Source organism: Delphinus delphis, chromosome 15, assembly GCF_949987515.2.
Source record: "Delphinus delphis chromosome 15, mDelDel1.2, whole genome shotgun sequence".
NCBI classification, from domain to species: domain Eukaryota; kingdom Metazoa; phylum Chordata; class Mammalia; order Artiodactyla; family Delphinidae; genus Delphinus; species Delphinus delphis.
This window is the reverse complement of record NC_082697.1, coordinates 79,365,508-79,386,049: the sequence shown is the minus strand read 5'-3', so window position 1 is coordinate 79,386,049 and position 20,542 is coordinate 79,365,508. Positions and strand designations below refer to the sequence as shown.

Here is a 20,542-nt window from a genome sequence, read left to right as displayed (position 1 = left end):
CTTCCAAGGGCCCATCGCCAGGCTGGAGAAAGAGCCCGGGAGAATCACGGAGGAAGGGGAGGGGCCACACACCAGGAGCAGAGACTTGGGTTCAAATTCTGGTTCTGCCACCAAATGGGCCTGTGACTGGACAAGTCGGGCCTCTTGAGGCCTCAGGTTCCTCTATGGAAAACACTGCGTCTCGGCGTCTGCAGTCACCCCATGGTCGCACTCAGCACCTGGAACTTGTTTAGCTCTCGAGGATACGGAGGGCAGAAGAAAGCTGTCTGGGTCACTCTGTGATTTCAACAGGGTGAGGTGTGCGAAGACCAAATGGACGGAGCGGACGCCATGCCACGGGGTTTCTGAGGGAGCAGGCACTGCGGCCGAAGAACCCAGGAAAGGCCTTGCGGAAGAGCTGGGCTCTATTCTCAGAGAGGAAAACGGCTCCCAGGAGGGAAAGCCGTGGCAGCGGCAGCTGAGGGGCTGCTGGATGAGACCCAAGCAGCGGGTGGGAGCTGAGCTCTGGGGAGGAGGTCTGGGGGGCGCCCACGCAGCTGCACGGGGCGGACGATCCAGGCCGGCAGCAAGGGCGGGGGGGGGGGCCCTCCACGCAGGTCTCACTGGGGGTGTCAGAGGGCGGGCAGGAGGTGCTAGGGCCCCCCGCCCCCAGGGGAAGAGTGCTCCTGAGAAGGGCATGCACTTCTGAAGGCAGCACTGGTCCCGTCATTAGCTTCGGCCCACAGGGAAAAGGAGGATCACGCCCACAGCCCCATGAGGGAAAACGGAAACGCGTGGAGGCGGGGAAAGACACTGTCCGTGCCTCTAGTCACTGCCCGGCGCGGAGCAGTTCCCCACGTTCCCACCGGTTACACCAGGCGGGTTCCGCCGCTGCCCACCGTGACGCCCGGCTGCCGGGGCCTGAGCAGGTCCACACCTGGGCGCCCTCGGCTGGCTTCACCCCTCCTGACAGCTTCATGCCGGGATCTGCACTCGGAACCCCATCTTTCACAGGCCGAGGAGTGGGTGATGGGGGCCCTTCTGGTTTCCGGTCTAAACCCCTTCCTCTGGAAGCAGAGAAATGCAGCCTGCAAACCAGGACCGAAGGAGCCAGGGTGGCCGTGCCTGGGTGAGCCCCCTGGGACTGCCCCCGAGTCTGCGGTCAACTCTACACAGCGCCCTCCTCGTGCCTCCAGGCATCCCTGCCCGGGGAAGAAGTTCCATCCACACTGAGTAGGGGTGCCCGCGGGCATCCACACCATCTGCCCGGACACTGTCTGGAACTGACCTTCTCAGGATGGGCTCGTCCTGCAGAGATGAGTACGCGCACCCCATGGTTTCTTACTCTCAACTCTGGACTGAAGGGAAAAGGAAGCTTGCTGCTCTCCTGGAAACGGACGGGGAGCCAGCAGCTAGCGAGTCGGGCTCTGTCCATTCTCTACCAGTGCTGGCAGCGGGCAGACTGGCCCGCAGACACTGAACATCCTCCCGGACACCCTGGTCCTCTCGGAAGCCCTGCTGAGCCCTTGCCTGCCTCGGTCCCCGCAGCCTGGGAGAGCTGCTGCGTCTGGCGGCTCCAGCAGGGAGGAACCAGGACTCTGGGCTGGAACCTCCCGTGAGCCCCTGCGTCTGGCACACACCCCTCCTCCTTCTGTATGGACCGAGGGAAGGAGGAAACCTCTCCAACCCCGGCTCGGATCTCCTTGGTAACTGTTTATATCAGAGCCCTTTCTCCCCACATCCTCCCCCTTTCCCATTAAAAAAAAAAAGTGAGTCGTGCAGGCGGAACAAAGCTCCTCTGGACACTGGAAGGCGGTGGTGCAGGTTGCTATGGCAGGGCTGTTTCCCCATAGAGGGAGCGCAGCGAGCCTGCTGCCGGGGCGCCTCAGGATCATAGTAAGTTAGACCTGGTTCCCACCTCCCTCCCTACAGAAGGACTGTGGGTAGCAGAGCCTACGATGCTGGGTCCAGTCACCTGGGGGCAGAGCGTGCTGTGGAACCAGCACATCTCGGCCTCCTGTCGCGCAGCGCGGGGAATGCCCAGCAAGGTGGGCACCGCATTCGCTGCTGAGACGTTTGCAAGTGAGGAGCCCCCTTCGAAGGCGTCCAAGTACAAACGGCCCATCAGGAGAGGCCGCAGCCGACCCAGGCGCGGAGCCCAGGGACCACGACGCTCCAGCATGGAGCACAAGTGGTTCCAATTAGGGCTCTCGGCTCCCACATTGGGAGCAGGCGTGTCTCTGGTTCAGGCTTTGGAAGTCAACTGCAGCCCGCCGGGTGGGGAAGCGAGAGGGAGGCTGGACAAAAGCACTGAGTCACTTGGACAGAGATGAACCACGATGGCCCAGCACGATTCATTTTGTTTCCAGTCCCAGGCAGGGCTCGTAAGGGTTACTCTGAAATTTAAATTTTCTGCAGAGCGGAACTGACTTCTGAGACATCCCCCTGCCCTTGGCAACACACAGGCCAGCTGCTTTTTAACGGCTCCCTTCCAGAGCCTAGCGTGTGGCAACAAGTTCTCTGGTCCCCAGCGCAGCACAACAGGAGAGGGGACGAGAGCTGAGCAGGCGGCTGGACCGGGGCAGAGCCAGCCCGGAGCCTCGTGGCAGAAAGCTAATGGTTTGGAAGAGCTGCCTTTGGTGAAGACAAAGTAGTTCGCTGGAGCTTAAACAAAAAACCGCAGCTCTCTCCACGGATGGGGCCAGGAACGGGGACCAGCGCCAACGGAAGGCAGTGAGGACAGGTGGGAGCTTGAAGCAGGTGTGAGGCCACTGGTCAAAGACAAAAAAGGGAACAGGAACTACGACTTACTGAGTACCTCCTGTATACTTTTCATTTTACTTCATTTAATTGTCCCCACCCTGTGAAGTGGCAAAGGATTCTACCCCATTTGACAGCGGAGGGGAGTGAGGCTCAGGGCTGAAGCAGCAACTCCAAGCCTGTGAACGCCCAGGGCCCCCGCAGCTTTGCATCTGTTCCCACTGTGCGGAGCAAGGCTGCACCTCCCCTGGCCACCTCATCAGTCGGGATGCGGGACACAGCAGCCCTGTTCACACTTCACTGCCCTTCCCAGGGAGCCTCCTCCCTGTCACTTAGGGTGCTCCAAGGCTCGAGGGGGCTGCTGTTCCCCTGGTGGAGCCCCTACCCACACAGCCTTCAACACGTATTCACCACCGTGCCTGTCGGGACTCCACAACATGCCGTGGCCCGGGTGGCCTGCCCTCTCTTGGGCCAGTTGGGTGCCAGGTAGGGCTAGTGCTACTGTGCAGAGACCGAGGCCCAAGAAACTGCTCAGGGTCACCCAGCCTGTCCAAGACAGAGGAAAAGCCACAGCCTCTGACACTGGGATGACGTGGCTCTAGTCACAGACAAAGTGGCCCTGAAAGGAGAGTGGGGTGGGAGGGGCGGTGACGACAGGGCCGGGGCAGGGGGCTAGCAGGAGTGGCGGCCACGGCCTGGGGAGTGAAGTCCTGCCCTGGGGCTTATTCCTTCTCAGCCCTGGGTAAGTTACTCACCTCCCCCCGAATCGGCTCTGCCTCTTGTAAAACAGGGATGCAAGAATTAAAGTGTTAGAAAGCCCCAGCACACATCCTCTCTCTGGGCCACTGGCACGGCTGCTCTCCGTGCCCTGCCTGTCGCCTGTACCGCGGGCCCTGGTCAGCGCCAACGCCTCCCGACGACCTTCCTCCAATCCACTCCAAGCTGCATTCAGGAATGGCTGGTCTCAGGGCTGCCCTGGCACCAGCCCTCCCGTCGGCTCCCCACGAGGGTCAGATAAAACCCCAAGGCCCTGTAGATCCATCCTCTGGCCTCTCAGTTCCCTTCATGACCCCTGACTCCCTTGGCGACTTACACCCAGGCTCTACCAAGACGCGCCCTTCCCAGAGCAGGCCCTGCTTTCCTTGCCCTGGGCTTCTGCACACGCAGCCCTGGCCCAGCTTCCTACTCAGCCTCCCAGACTCAGCTTGGGGGGCACCTCCGTCCTGACATAGCCCCCTCCCCGGTGGCGCCCTGGGCTGTTCGAGCATCGTCACTGTACCATCCTCACGCGCCCCAACTGCATGTGAGCCCCCGAGGATGCCGCACGTCCCTGTGCCCTGGTGTCTGGCCCAGAGAGGGAGCCGCCAGCACCAAGTGCCCTGGTGATGCCCAGAGAGGTCAGAAGGTCCGATGACACTCGGCTCTGCATCACCTTCCCAGACAGGCCACGGTCAAGATTTCGGGCACTGGCTAGAACAGCAAAACTACCCCAGTCTCATCAAGGGACAGGAGAGGTCCCTTGGTGGTCAGGTGGCATCAGAAAACCCACGCCTGTGCTTGCAGGGCGGCGTGAATGTCCTGAGCCCACAGCCTCACCGTTTCCACGGATGCAGGACACTTCGGGCACTGTCCACCCTCCACGGCCACAGGGGCCTTTCCTTGCGCTCTTCTCTCTGTAAAACCCATTGATGTTTCTATCGTCGTGCTCGGCAGAGCCAAGGACCCATCTCTAGAAAGAGTGGCCCTGAGCTGGGTGTGGAAAAAGGAGATAAAGATGGATAGAGATGATGCAGGTAGCCTTGACTCCTGGCTTTCCCGGCCTTTCTGGCAAGAGCAGGCCGTCAAACGAAGGTCACGGAGGAAAATGAGCTCTTTTGTGGCTTCTCAGAAGCAACCCCCAGTGGGATGCAGGCAGCAAAATTCTAGACTGTGGGAAACTTTGGGAAACAAATGATCTGGGTTCTTCAATGAAAATGCCGCGAGGGAATCACAGGGATGGAAGGAAGCCCACGGACTGAGAGAGACCTGACATTATGTTAAGGGGAAGCAGCCTGGCACCAGAGGCTGTGATGACATAACCCCGTATGCATGACAGTCTGGAAAAGGCAAAACTACAGGGACAAAAATCAGATTGGTGGTTGCCAGAGGTGGGGCAGGGGGGTGGCGACTGCAATGGGACCTGGGCAGTGGAGGGGGGGGCGCTTTCTAGGGTGTGGAGTGTCCTGTACCTTGACTGCAACACTGGTTACACAACTGCACACACCTGTCAGGACGCATCAAACTGTACACTTTAAAAGGGTGACTTTTACTGCATGTAAATTACACCTCAATAGACCTGACCTCCGAAAGAGAGACTTAAAAGATTCGGTAGTCAATTGCAATGTGTGGGTTTAGATCCTGAATTAAAAAAAAAAAAAAAGGTTAAAAAAAATTGATCAGTCACTCAGGGAGCTACGAACAATGCCGGCTGAGTATCCAATGGTACTGAGACATGCTGCGAACTTACAGGGGTGGGAGGACAGCTCTGTTAGGTTTAAAAAGGGGAGTCTCTGCATTTGAGAGGACTGAAATATTCTCATAGTTCATATTTCCACATAATTTCATAGGAAATATTTCCAATTTCCTATGAAATCATGATTTCTTTATTCATAATTCATATGAATTATAGGATTAATTATGAAATTATATGCTTGGTTTAAGATAATCCAGCAACAGTGGGGAAGGGGAAGGAAGCAAGACTGGCCAGGAGCGGACAGTTGTTGAAGCTGGGTGACAGGTGCAGGAGTTCCCTCTCCTATGCTCCAGCTTTGGTGTTTGCTTGCAGCGTTTCATGATAAAAAGCTTTGTTCTCCTTTAAAGCACTCAGGCGCTGCAAGTGAAGCAGACTGCAGGGGGGCGGGGGGCTGTGAGCAGAGCCGAGGACGGCAGCTAGGGCTGGCTGGGGGCACAGGCTGTGGTGCAGGCCCCATCTAGAAGGGCGGCCCCGCTCAGCCTCAGCCCCTGCTGGCAAGTGTCACGGTGGGCTCCGTGGGGTCAGGTCCTCTGTTTTGTTTTTTTTTCCCAAATGAAGCTACAAGTGACTTTTATGTGGAATTGCCAGGGTTTTCAATGTTCTAATTTAAAAATTTAAGAAGTTTTAACATGAGCCGCACCCAGACCGCGAGCCAGCTTGCCTTAGAGGCAGACGCACGTGCGGGTTTAGCATTTACTAATTCAACGGCCTTTCTCTGAGTATCTTCGCTCCGACAGGCCCTGCACAGAGCCAGGGACCCAGACAGGAATGGGATGCTCCCTCTGCATTACGGGAGACAGAAATAGAAGCAAATTCCCACCCAGCCAGAAGGGTGTTGCATTACAGGCGCGAACAATGCGCCTCGGGCCACAGAGAGGCTCCCTGAGCTTCAGACTCCTCTGGGAGCCGCCATCCCCCCGGGCTCCCTTCCATCAGGAGCTGCCCTGGCCCCAGTGCTCTGCCCAGAGGTACACGCTGAGCAAAGCCTGAGGGGCCAGTGGGAGGAGAGATGAAAGAGCGACTTTTAAAATGATTATGATTAAGAGAATGCGCTGCTCGTGACTGCTCCTCTTTAACCAGTGTTTAATTGCTATGATAAACCATTCAAAAGACCTCCCCGGGGGATAAAATCATGTTCACTGATTAGAAGGCTCAATACTGGAAGATGCCAATTAATTTATAGATTCCACCCCATCTCAACTAAAATCCCAGAAGGTTTTTTTGTTTGTTTTGGTGGACTTTGACAAGCTGATTCCAAAAGGTATATGGAAATGCCCAGGGCCCCAAAAAAGCCAAGAGAATCTTAAAAGAGAACAAAGCTGGAGGACCTGGACTACCAGTGACCAAGTCAAGAGTTGCTGTAAAACCACAGAAAGCAGAACATGTGGTGTTGGCGAAAGGACGGAAAACAGATCAACAGAACAAGCAGTCTAGAAATCAACCCCCAGCTATACAGGCACCTGATTTATATCTTCAGGGATGCTTCAGTGCAGTGAGAAAAGAATAACCCTTTTCAGTAAATGATGCTGGGTCAAGTGGATGGATAACCACAGGAAAAAATGATTTTCGAAGCGCCTTGACAATTTGCTGATACCAAAATCAATTTCAGCTGGATGGCAGATCTAAGGATAAGAACTATAAGAGTGAAGCTGCTAGAAGAAAATACAAAAGAAAAGCTTCCTGACCACGAGATAACAGTTCTTAAACTGAACACCAGAGCATTAACCATAAAGGTGAAGGCCAACCAAAAGGTTGACAAACTGGGCCAGTTTAAGGCAACAACTTCTGATCACAAAAAGACACTGAAGAGAGTAAAAAGGCAACTATACAGAAAGATATTGACAATACATAGATATCTAACAGGGGACTCAGACCTAGAATATATAAAGAACTGTAACAAATCAACAAGAAGGCCAATAGCCCGACAGGAAAAAAATGGGCCAAGTCACAAAAGATACCTCAGTGGCCAATAAACATATGAAAAGGTCACTGGACATAAGAGAAATGCAGTTAAAACAATTACCACCACATGCCCATTAGAATGGCTAAAATTTTATTTCATTTCATTTTAATAAAAAAAAAATTTTTTTGGCTGCACTGCACGGCTTGTGCGATCTTAGTTCCCTGACCAGGGATCAAACCTGGGCCCCTGACAGTGAAAGCATGGGGTCCTAAGCACTGGACCACCAGGGAATTCCCTAGAATGGCTAAAATTTTTTAATTGACAAAAATAAGTGTTGCTGAGGATGGGCAGCAACTGAAACCCCACATGCTGGGGGTGGGACTGGATGCTGGAAAACTGGCTGTGTCTAACAGAGCTGCACATGAGCCTTCCCTCTGACCCCCAACTCCACATCCAACACATACCCAACAGAGCTACATCCACATGGGAACCACATTCACACGGGAACCACATCCACATGTACTAGGATGTTCCCTGCAGGACTGCTGGTAACAGTGCCCTAGGCTGGAAGCAATCTAAAGGGCCATCATGATGGGAATGAATAAATTTCAGTTTATTCCCACAACAGAACATTATGCAACAATGAGAACGAGAGAACTACGACTACACACGACATGGAGAAATCTCAGAAAGAATGGCCAAATACTACATATCCCGGGACACAGACAACACTCGTCTATGTCACGAGGAGTCAGGAGAGTGGGTGACCTGGGGGTGGTGGGATTGGAGGGGGAAGAGGGGTCCTTTCTTACATGATTCTATCCGTTTTGTGACAAATAAACTGTGTGCTTATGATCTGTATACTTTTATGTCTGCCTGTTATGTACTTCAGTACTTCAGTAAATAGTTTATGAAAAAAACCCAGGAGGCCTTCCAGAACTGACCTCCCTCTAAGCCCTCCCTGGGCTCCTGAGGTTCTGAAGCCAAATCCGGCCTGATGGTGAGGGCCCCAGAGGCCAGCGTGCCTGGGAGATTCAGTTGTGAGCACAGGGACTCCTTCTGAATCCCCTGCACCTGTAAGTTCAGGGTCAGGGGGCTGCAGGTGTGTGTCCTATGCTTGCTGCTCAGACACAATTGTTCCCATTGGCTTGGTTTTTAAAAAACATCCATGCCCCAAGGTTTGGACTCACCATCCCAGGTGGTGAAGGCCTGAAAAGGCCTTAAAAGACCAACTAGAAGCCACTGGGGGTTGTGGTGAGAACTGATACAACCCTGGGCGCGTACTGTCCCCACACTAATCACCCTCCACTGACCTGCTGGGATAAGGGAGGCACCGTGCCATGGCCAAAACCACCTGTGTTCACTGAAAGTACAAGTGGGCAGGGACAACAGTGCGGGATTTCTAGCAGGAGGTGGCGGCCACCATCTAGCTGGTGGCCCAGATGTATCAGCTAAGTGACCACTCTGAGTCTCAGTTTTCTCATCTTTGAAATAGGGATATTAACTACTCTTAACTCTTAAGAGATGGAAGGCAGCATGGCAAAGCAGGGAAAACAGGGGGTGTGGAGTTTGTAGATCTGGGTTCAAAAGGCAGCTCTGCTACTTGTGAGTTAGGTGGCCTCGGGCAAACTCCTCAATCACTAGTGCCTCAGTTTCCTCCTCTGCAAAATGGGGTAATAATGGTGTTCTTGGAGGGCTCCTGTAAGACTGGATATGGTATTAATAATAAGAATAGGTACTTCCCTGGTGGCGCAGTGGTTAAGAATCCACCTGCCAATGCAGGGGACACGGGTTCGATCCCTGGTCCGGGAAGATCCCACGTGCTGTGGAGCAACTAAGCTCGTGAGCCACAACTACTGAGCCCACGTGCCACAACTACTGAAGCCTGCATGCCCTAGAGCCTGTACTCTGCAGCAAGAGAAGCCACCGCAATGAGAAGCCCACGCACCATAAAATACACACCATTGAAGGGCTCCAGGACCTGGGCAAAGAGCTCTACGACAGCTTATGCCGTTTAATTTTTACAACCCTACAAGGTAAGTTCTATTATTATCTCCAATTTACAGTTGAGGACACTTCAAAAGATACAGTTGAGACTTCAAAAGATTAATGTCATATTAAGGGCAAATGTCATATGGCTAATACATGGTAGAGTCAGGACTCAAACCTTCATTACCCAGTGTCAGGGCCTAGAACGTAACCACTGCACTATAACAGTTTCCCTGTACAGTGTACACGTAGAACCCCTGGCCATGGGGTATTCAACATGATATAATAAGGGATGAGAAGCGGATTTAAACATACAGGGTTAAAATTTTAAGATTATGAAGAGGGAAATATTGCTTCAGCATCCTGGCAAGGAGAAACAATTAGAATCCACAAGATACAAGTCCAGGAGTTCTGCTTCAAGTCCATCTTGCAAGGCCAGAGATCTTGGGGACGGGGAGGCTGGCGGCCCCATGCTCTCCTGCGGCTCAACCTCGCTTGGGGATGGGGGTGGGGACACACCTCCATCCCACAGACAAGGAAACGCAGGGCTACTGTAAACTGGGCCCTGGACGCTGGCCCCCTTATCCCGAGTGCCATATCTTCAGCAAAACTACTTTGCCACACCAGGAATGGACCTGTCCAGCCCCGAGAGAACAGGCTGGACCCTGCTCACCTGCCCAGCCTCCCAGCTTCCCTCTGGCCCTCTGCTGACAAAGTCCTCGAAGCCTCGGGGTGTGGCCCTCCTCCAGCAGCACACCTTCCCGATCCCTCCAAGGGGAAATTCCTTCTTGGAGTCCCCAGAGCCAGTGTGTCCCGGCTGCCTGGCCTCTCCCTCCATCATGAGCGATGAGGCCGTCCCCCCGCACCGAGTGGGCACTGCTGTCGCAGAGGCCCTGATTAGATCATGCACGCAAAAGCATTTCACAAACCATTTTTCAAAAGTATCTTTCAATGTCCTGACTTCTCAGCCTCTTTAATGTAAAGGCCACCTTTGCATACGTGTAGCGCCCGGCGTAGTGCTTGGTACGAGACACTTTCTGACACAAAGACTAAGCAGCTGCCTTGCGGCAGGACCAGGGCTAGGTGACATCATAACCGTCACCCACAAGAGCCTTCATTTAGGGTTACTGACCTCCGGGGAGGGGAGAGGGCCTGGAGGCTGAATTAATCCCCAATGGTCAATGATTTAATCAATTATGCCTACATAACAAAACCTTCATAAAACCCCAAAAGGATGGGGTTTGGAGAGTTTCGGGGTTGCCGGACACATGGAGGTGCTGGCAGGGTGGCACCCCAGAGGGGGCATGGAAGCTCTGTGCCCCTTCCCCACACCTTGCCCTACACTGATGACCTTTAATGCCCTGAGCCTCAGGTTACTTGTCTGTGCAAGGTGCCTTCTACTCAGAATGGTTCCTGTGAAGCCTGAATAAGAAACAGGTATCAAAGGACCCTGAACACTGTGAAGTGCAGTGTAAACATAAGGGATTACGAAGGTGGCTCCAAAGCAGAGTCCATCAATAAGGCAAAACCCAAGACGCAGCCCAACACGGTACGAGAGACCCTGCAGCTCTCAGCCGGCTCGCTCCTGCCCAGGCACTGCTGGGATGGCAGAGATGTGCTCTAGAGGGATCCTGAGAGAGTCACTTACGTGGTCTGAATTCTGGTGAACTCGGGGACTTCGTCTTTCTTCTTCCTGAAGAGGAACCAGTATGTCAGGAGACCCACAATGAGGGAAAACATGATCATGTCCGTCGTGCTGAAAAGGGACACTTCTTCAGCCACCGTGTCAGATGCGGTGGCGCCAGCCTCCACACTGGAGTCTCCCATGTTGATCGAGAAACTGTTGGGAGACAGAACGACAGCCGTCAGCAGGGTCCATCTGAGGCCTGCTGGGAAGCCCCCTGAAGGCTTTGGTCTGGGGCTCACGCCCCAAGGGCTGCAGCAACTAGCAGAGCCTCGGGGCAGCAGCTGCAGCCTTGGACCAGGACTAAGAGAGCACGTGGCCTGCACGGTGCCTGCACAGCCCTGGGCACACCTGGGTGCAGCCTACGGCTAGAACTAGGACTGGGTCCCCTGCGAACAGAGAACGGAAGCCACAGCCTCCCTGTACCAGCGTTCTCCGGCCCCACAAGGACACAGCAGAGGCACTGCTTCCACACGACAGAGGGGCCGCTTCACAGCAAACCCTTTCCCCAGCTGTGTGGCAGGCCTGGGATGCCCCCAACCCTGCACATTCCAAAGGTCTTCAGGACTGGCCCTTGGATGGCTCCAAGGAAATCACCCCTGAGGCCACGGAATGTGCCGCCTGATAAAGTGTCTCCATACACCTGAGACCTTGGGTCATGCACGTAGCTTATGCTAATGATGTGATTGAGGGGAGCACCTGGGGCTCTGAGTCACATCACACTGGTGTCGCCTCTGGGGTGCTGGAGACTGAGGAGGTAAGCTTAGGCACTTGGGCGCCCGATGCCTCCAAGACTGACCCCCAATAAAAAACCTGGACACCAAGGCTCAAGTGGGCTTCCACACGAGGCTGCTGGGAGAATCAAGCACCGTCGCGTGACTCCACGGGCAGAGGACAACTGGAAGCTTCTGCCTGGCTCCTGCTAGACTCTGTCCTACGGAGTCTTTCTTTTGCTGATTTCAGTCTATTTCCCTCTGCCGTAATAAACCGTGACTGAGAGTAAAACAGCTTTTCTGAGTTCTGCAAGTCCTGGTGAATCACTGAGCCAGGGGGTGGTCTTTGGGACCCCAGCACACCAACCTACTTAGCTCCGTTGAAGGGTGCTCAACTGGTCCTTCCACCACTGAAACCTGGCGGGTATGTAGATATGAGTCAACAAAGACCCGAGGTGAGAGGACCTAAAACCCCAGCAGCGCATTTCTGCATTTCTGCCTCTTATCACCGAGGCTGGGCTCAGCTCTGGAGTTGGCATTGTGCCCTGTCACCGAGTGGGTGGCTCTCACTGTAACCAGGCTCCAGACTCGGTCAGGAATGCCTTAGTCACAGCTCTGCAACTCGGGCAATGGGAGATTACTTCACATCTGACTTCCCTTAGCTGTCACCGCCTCCAGGAAGCCACAGGGTGGGCCCTGCAGCAGAGCACCCTGTCATCCGAGGGCTGGGCATCAGTCCTGCTGACCTGTGCAACCTGCCAGGAACAGGCCATTCAGGACGGCCCTCAAGCCTGGCTCTTGGCTTCGTTAATCTGAGGGGCTTTCCTCACGCTGAGTTCCTGAGTCATGTCAGCTTACACCCTTTTGCGATATCTGACGTTAAAGGACAATCTTAATTCTAGTGCCCAGAGAGTACTGTCTATATTTAAGCATTAACTTATAAACACACTGAATATTTATTCAATGTTAGTCACATCTTTCTATCCAACCCTGGTGGTGGCACTGTCATCTGGCCCACAAGCCTACTGCCATGGAGAAGCAGAGGGGAGGGGACCTGTCCCACATGATCTCAGAGCCCGCCTGGAAGCCTGGGGGTTCCGGGCGGGGCTGATGTGCTGACTCCGGAGAGCCCCCAGCTGGCGCCCCTCACATCGCAGCAACGACCGCCCGCTCCCTGTCCGGCCACCTTTCTGATTCAGGCCGCCCGGCCCCCTTACTTTACCGAGGGGTGACTGATGCCCACCAAACGAAATGACTGTTTCTTGACACGCGCGCAGTCGACCACAGCAATCAGAGGAGAAAGCGCAGCCCTGGAGGAGGCGTCTAAGGCGACGGCGCGCAGAGCAAGGGGAGCTGCCTGGTGGCCTTCCCACACACCCGACCCTGCGAGAGGTGCCTAACGGGCTGCTCTCCACACAGTAGCCAGAGGGAGGCTTTGAAAAAGTCAGACTCTGTTACCTCCCTCATCAAAACCCTCAAATGACTTCATATCATACTCAGCACAAAATCTAACGTCCTTAACGTGCTCGATTAGTCCCATGCGATCTCGCCCCTGGGTACCACTCCCACCCCGATTCTCACTGCTCTCCCCTTTCCTCACACTTCACGGTCACGGTCACGCTGGCCTCCTTACTACTCCTCAAGCCTCCGGGCCTGCTCGTGCCCCAGGGCCTTTGCACATGTTAATACGGCTACCTGGACTCTCTTCTAGTTACCTGCAGGGTTCTCTCCCTTGCTTCATTCAGGTCTCTGCTCAGAGGTCACCATCTCAGAGAGACCTGGCCTCGCTATAGTATCTTGTCATTCTCCCTACCCTTCCCCACTCACAGCCCTGATCACTACCTGACATTATATTATACGTTTTCCCCACTGGCCATCTCCCTGACTACAGGGTCAACCCACAAGGGCAGATAATGAGCATCAGGTATAGCAACTGAATAGAACTGTTCAATGAATGAGCATCAGATTCTAGAGTAGCTGGGCTGGCAGAGCGTGGCATACAATTATGGAGCCGTTTTAGATTCTGGAAAGCACAACACAGACACGTGATTACAATGCAGTTTGTGAGGCTATGTTCACTCTTCTCCCCTCTCCCTCTGTCTCGAACAGCTGACTTGCTGCTTCCTTCAGAATCCCAGGCCTCTCCCTTTGAGCTCAGAATCAGGACACCACGAATTCCTGCCCCACTGCAGAGATGACCAGGCGCTGCGCACAGGCAACGTGACTGACCCCCTGCAGCAGGCCCTCACCAGCATGCTGGACACGCCAGCATTCAGACCTGAGGTCTCCACAGACCTGAGAATGTCCCCAGCAGCTTTAACTCTGAGGTCAGACAGACAAAAACTGAAGAAGGGCAGTGGAAAGGACCCTGGAGAACATCTGATCTACAACCGGGAGTCGGAGGGTCCAACGGGTAAGCAGCTCACCCAAGCGGCAAACTAGAAAGGAGCGCCAGCTTCCCAGGGGAGGGCTGTGCTCACTACCCATTTAAGTGGGGAGACTGAGTGGACACGTGTATCTGTGTCAGAGGCACCTCTGTATCTGGCACATGGTGGGAAGGAAGGATTGGCAGGCTGGCAAGAAGGAAGTCAACCTGGGAGGAAAAACCTTCACCCTATGCTTCCCACTAGGATCGGAGCAGCGTGCATGGGGGCTGAAGCCGAGAGCAAGCTGTTAAACCACCATCGTCACGTTGAAGTGCACACAAACACGCCTACCCATCTCTCCAGCCCGCGTCACTGCATCCCTGCCCCAGGGCCTTTACATGTGCCTGGCATGCTCCCCCTCTACTTGCTTCCTATTCAGTCTTCAGACCTCGGCTCAACCGTCACTTCCGGGCGTCACACTTTCCTGGCACAGCGCTTGGCACATAATCTAGTGCTCCGTAACTCCCCGTGGAATGAATGAAGGGAGTCAGTGAATTCACTACAACACACAGAATGTAAAATTTGCATGAACCACTATGTGAAGCCTGCAGATTGAAAAGAACTTTGGGACTGGGAGTGTGCCTGTGCCTCCAGGACACAGATTCCCAAACTTTCTCAGCTCATGGAATCCCTGACATTTCAGCGAAATTTTCATGGTATCCCTAGGCCAAGAGAAATACCTAATCGTTCCATTTAGGAGTAGTTAGATCCAAACAACCCCTGAAAACCCAGCTTTGCAAAGACACAAAGTATCAAAAGGAATGTAGAAGATCAAAGGAATGTAGACGATCCCACATTGATACTGAGAATCACCCCAAGCTGCACCAACGGGGGCAGACGTGGACTCTCCCTGAGCACCTCTGGGCGCCGGCTGTGGTGCCTTGAGGCACCTCGGTACAGTCTGGGAGACAAGACTCTGTGACATAAAATCACTCTCTTCTGCTGTGTGAAATATTCTGATGGGAAAATTTTGACCACCCTGCTTGGTAAGTGTCCCTCCATTTCAGGTGTGGTAGGGTGACCATGAGACAGTCTGAGGTCCCCACAGGCCCTCCCAGGAGCCTCTGGGAGCCCTGTGTGATCCTTCTGCCCATTAATCATCCATTCTTTTACATTTAGTGGAAAGGAGGAACGCCAAACACTACAGAGCTCATGGGGCCCAAAGCAGCATTTGTCAGCAACAGAAAACAAAACAACCAACCAACCCAAAAGGGCCGTGAGCAAGTAGAGTACGTTCTTAACTAGACCAGGCTCTTGCCACAGCTCTGCCTCCAGCTGTGCAAATCCCTTACTTGGCAGTAGGCGTTCGTGTCCTCATCTGTAAGGTTAGGCACAGAAAAAGGGGGTACATCAAAAGACTAGCCAAGTAGGTCTCGCCCACCCCAAACAGAGCAGGTCTGATTCGATCTTTTATTACAAAGTAGGTCTGTACGTAGGTTTTCACTTTTATCATAAAGACAATGTACATTTGGAAACGGGCATAGATAGATACATACATAAGATAGGTAGAGAGACAGGGGCTATTCTTCCTGAATTTCACTGATTAGCCAGTTCCCACTGATGCTGAAGGTCAAAGGCAGCCACTCCAGTCCCCAGGCAGCCCGACACCCTGCAGAGCAGGGCGGACAAATTGCTGGTCACCCAGGCCAAGAGCATGATGGGAGCTTTGCCAGCTTCTGAAAAGGGCGAATGAGGCAAGAACAGAAGGGCTCTTTCTCCATCGGACTGTTTACAACACCGGGGCGTAAAATCATCCTCCAGGAAGTATTTGTGGCTTTGCCTTTGCTGTACGTAACTTCTGGTCAGTAAATGACTGATCAACCAAGCTGGCACTGACGTCACAGTGAGCCGGCCATGGATGCAGCAACAGGAGGGAAGGAAGCCAGCGAGTAAGTCAGTCGGCCCCTTTAGCAAGCACAGAGCCCAGGCGAACAGGCAGCCCAGACCCCCCAGCTGCAGTGGGAGCAGGGCCTGCTCAGTCACAAAACTCGTCCATGGTTCAGTGGCTTTAAGACAGGGGAAACTCCTCAGGGAAACCAAGCCTGCTCTTGCCTAACAGCTCATCCTCCAGGGCCTGAGAGATACTCAGGGGAAAGTGCCTCCCCAAGGCAGCCTGCTGAGAGCACTGCAGCTGGCACACATTCCCCTCTGTTGTCCACCTCGTCAATCACCTGAACCGAGACAAGACAGTGCAGCTTTCTTTGAGTTTATCCTGTTTAGAAGTCACTCAGCTTCTTGAATCTGTAGGTTTAGGAACTCTTCAGCCATTATTTCTCCAAATACGTTTTCAGCCCCACCCTCTTTCTCTTCTCCTTCTGGGACCGCGATGACATACATGTGTTTTGTTATTAGTCCCACAAGTCCCTGAGGATCTGTTCAGTTTTATCAGTCTCGTTTCTCTCTGTGACTCAGACTGGGTAACTTCTATTGTTCTATCTTCAAGTTCACTGGTGACTCCCTCTGCCGTCTCCATTCTGCCATGGTACCATATACTGAGTTGTGGTTTTCTTTTCTTTTTTTATGTTATAGTATTTTTCAGTTCTAAGATGTCTGTTTGGCTCTTCTTTATATCTTGTATGATTGTCTCTTCTCACTCAAGTTGAGATTTTCCTAGTTCTCACTATGGTGATTTTAAAAATTGTATCCTGAACATTTGGGTATTATAACACTCTAAATCTTATTTAAATTCTCCCTTTTGTCAGGCCTCTCCCACCATTGCGCTGGTGGGAGATGCAGGGCACCAACTCATTGCTGTGATTTGTAGGCATATCCCAATGGTTTCAACACCGTGGTGGGGCCAGGCGTAGGGGAAAATGGAGCTCTGAGGAAGAAGAAGGTCAGATAGTCCAAACAGTCAAAGAAGGGTCACCCAGGGGCCAACCTCTGAGCAGGGTGATGAAAAGTGACCAGGTTCCAACAGTCAGGTAAAGGAGGTAAGAGTTGGGACTTCCCTGGTGGTCCAGTGGTAAAGAATCCGCCTTCTAACGCATGGGACGTGGGTTCAATCCCTCGTCAGGGAACTAAGATTCCACAAGCCGCAGGGCAACTAAGCCCGCGAGCCACAACTACTGAGCTCACATGCCTCAGCGAGAGAGCCCGCGTACCACAAACTACAGAGCCCACACACAACTAGAAAGAAGCTCGTGAGCCACAATGAAAAGATCCCGATGCCGCAATGAAGACCCAATGCAGTCAAAAAAAAAAAAAAAGAAAAGGAGGTAAGAGTCGCTCCAGACAGAGGAAGCACATGCCAAGGTGTACATGATAAAAGAGCAGTAGTTACAAGAACCTAGTGTGACTCAAGAGTGGCATGAGGAGATGCATGTATGGGTAAAAGGCTGGTGAGGAAGAGCATGGCCTTTAAAAACAGATTAAGACCAGTTTGCAAAGGGCCCAGGAGCCCTCTACGTGTCTGAAGTCTTTGAGCCCTGGTTGGAGATGATGACAGGGCGAGGGTGTGGCATGATTAGAACCATGTCATAGGGCGGTAACCCTGAACAGTGGTCACACCCAAAGGATCAGTGCGGACATGGAGCTATGACCAAGGCATCCTAGACTAGAACACTCTCAGGCCAACATTCTATGCAGATGCCCAAATGCCCCAGCTGACGACCTCTCCCCCACTTAACAGGGCTTACGGGTGGGATGTGGAGACGCATGACTGGCACTGTGTCTGATGCAATGACGTGAAAGAGGAAGGCAGCCAGGCGAGCTGGATCTGTGAAAGCATGACTTGGCGAGAAGCAGGCAGAAGACCTAGCATCACTCAGCACAAATGGAGCTGACAAAGCCCCACAGGCGCTGACCACAGGAACTGCAGCCGGTCGTGGGCAGCCACGTGGGCTTGTTTCTATCAGCCTCTCTGGGGCCCCAGCCACCTGGCCTCAACTCCAAGTGGGGCAAACCCACAGATCCCCTAAGGCAATGTACTCTGGGGCATTCTGAGGGTATAACTTAGTAACCCTACTAAAAGTTAGCACAAGGCAATTTATGGGTACAAGAGACTGCACAGGAGTTCTGTGAGATAATAGAAAAAAAATATATATATATACACACATATATATATATATATACACACACATATATATATGTATACACACACACACACACACACACACACACACACACACACATATATGTCTCTGCCCCCAGTCCCTGGCACAGAGCTCCTAAAACTCTTGTAATTTCCTAAGTGATAAGAGCACTTGGAGCATCTTTTGTTCAAATACAGCTCTGGGTGGCCTCCTGCACAGGGGCTGGTTACCAGAAAGCCCAAGCCATGAATAGAAGCTTGGAATTTTCAGTCCCTGCCTCCACCCCTTTCCCTAGAGAGGGGAGAGGGGCTGGAAATGGAGTGAACAACTGATCATGACTACATGAGGAGACCTTCCTAAAACCCCAGAAGTGTGGGGCTCAGAGAGCTTCCAGGTTGGTGAGCACATCCATGTGCCGGGAGAGTGACCCTCACACTACAGGGACAGAAACTCCTGGGTTCTGGACCCTCCCAGACCTCGCTCTATGTATCTTTTCATCTGGCTGTTCATCTGTATCCTTCATCATATCCTTCAATAAACTGGTAAACATAAGTGAATGTTTCCCTGAGTTCTGTGAGCTGCTCTAGCAAATTCACCAAACCCGAGTAGCAGGCTGTGGGAATCCACATTTACAGCTGATTGGTCAGAAGCACAGGTGACAACCTGGACCTGTGACTGGCATCTGAAGCGGGGTGTGGGGAGCAGTCTTGAGGGACTGAGCCCTTACCCTGCGCGGTAACGGAGGACAGAGGTTCACACACTCTCCAAGAAGAACTTTCTGACAAAAATATGTAGAAAGAAAATGAGCTGTTGTGAGGCGTGGCCCCCCACCTCCATCACTGGGGATGTGTCAACACAAGGCTAGGTGAACTGTGCTTAATGACAGAGCGCCTGCCACCCCAGGGGCCTGGGACACAGACCTGCCAAAGTAATGATCATTAAACTGAACCGGCTGATTGGTGATGATGCTAGGAGGAAAAACCGCTAGTCTCTGACCTGAGTTAATACTCCAACACTGATTCCTGGACCTTCTTTCCCTGAGCGTGTTGAAACACACACACACACACACACACACACACACACACACACACACGCTTCTAGTTCATGTTAAACAAGAGCAGCTATGGAAAGTGAAAGCAGACAATGACGCTGTGACACGTGGTCCGTGGCACATCCTAAGGACTCAGGAAATAGGAAGAGAGACGGGGAGCCACACAGCAGACTCTGAAAAAAGGGGGAAGTACTAACTCTTCCGATTAAGAAACTGGTCCCAAGAACAGTCCGTGCTTCCCACAGAGCCTGGCTTTCGGCTTTTAAGGAGGAGCATCTTCAGGGGTAAATGAGTCTCTTCGCCTCCAAGCACACGGCCATCATGTCTGTATGATATCTTTTCAAACCCAACTCCCTCTGCACAGACACAAGTGCTGCTCCCTGATGGGACTTCACTGCTCCTTCTGGCCCCAAGAGGAAGGACTTGGTAAACCGGGGCAGGGAAGGAATGCCTGCCTCAGGCCTCCTGGACCAGGCACCTCGACAGCCCTTTGTGCCCCGTGATTCCAGTGATTTCTTTTGTGCCTGTACAGCCTCTAGCGACAGGGGACTCAGCACCTCCCATCCCAGTCTCACCCCACTCAAATGGTTATCTTAAAGGATGAAAGGTCAGGCAGAAGCTGACTGCCCACAGAGCTGCTTTCTCTCTAGAGTTTTCTTTCATTTTTTCCATATATAAATACATTATACACACGCATCTACATACACTCATTAACAAAAATAGATAAAACGTATTCTACTTTGTAACACAGTTCTTCACGTTGCTAAAGAATCCTTTATAATGATATTTTCTTTGGCTGCCTGACGGTCCACTGATTTGACGTACCATTATGACGTACTTTCCTATTCTACGTTTATTAAAATATTTTTGAGCACTTAAATCTATATGGGCAACAGAGAGAAAAGATAAAAACATGGCCCGGCTGTGCAGCAGTGCGCAATCTGGTCAAGGAAGCACAGAAGACACTGCGGTCAAATGTGAGAAATGCTATAAAATCACTGTTTACAAAGTGCTGTGGGGACAGAGGGGAGAAGTGAGGAGCTGCTCCAGGGAAACGCGGGCACACTGCACACAGGGATGATTTTGGCAGGGTCGTCTCCAACTTCTCACTCTGAGTAACAGATGCACAGGTGCCCATGTAAGCAGGCACGGGGCCTGGCACTTTTGGGGTGTACATCAATGTCTCAGCCACTCTACATGGAAATTACTATTATCTCCTTATAACGATGACATCCGTACTCAGGTGGGTTTGAGTGGTTTGCCTGAGGTCACACAGCTGGTGAGGGGTGCAGTTTGAATTAAAATGTGTCTGTTACTGACGTCCATTCTGATTTCTTCCCTAAATACTATTAAGAAAAGTATCTTTAAACAAAAATCTTTCTCTTAAAAAAAAAAAATCTTTGGGGACTTCCCTGGTGGTCCAGTGGGTAAGACTCCGTGCTCCCAATGCAGGGGCCCGGGTTCGATCCCTGGTCGGGGAACTAGATCCCG

The 20,542-nt window shown here is 52.7% G+C and overlaps 1 protein-coding gene across 4 annotated transcripts in view; it reads right to left on the bottom strand.

Moving 5' to 3' along the window:
* Positions 1-20,542, bottom strand: part of POR (cytochrome p450 oxidoreductase) — a 58,447-nt gene that overhangs the window by 16,914 nt on the left and 20,991 nt on the right. For 3 of the 4 annotated variants that reach the window (XM_060032262.1, XM_060032261.1, XM_060032259.1), the window contains one exon: positions 10,792-10,983. In XM_060032262.1, the coding sequence (XP_059888245.1) occupies positions 10,792-10,970 (179 nt within the window). In that variant the 5' untranslated portion in view covers positions 10,971-10,983. Of the gene's footprint in view, positions 1-10,791; positions 10,984-14,354; positions 14,374-20,542 lie in introns of those variants that run through there. The other variant, XM_060032260.1, reaches the window with a different exon arrangement.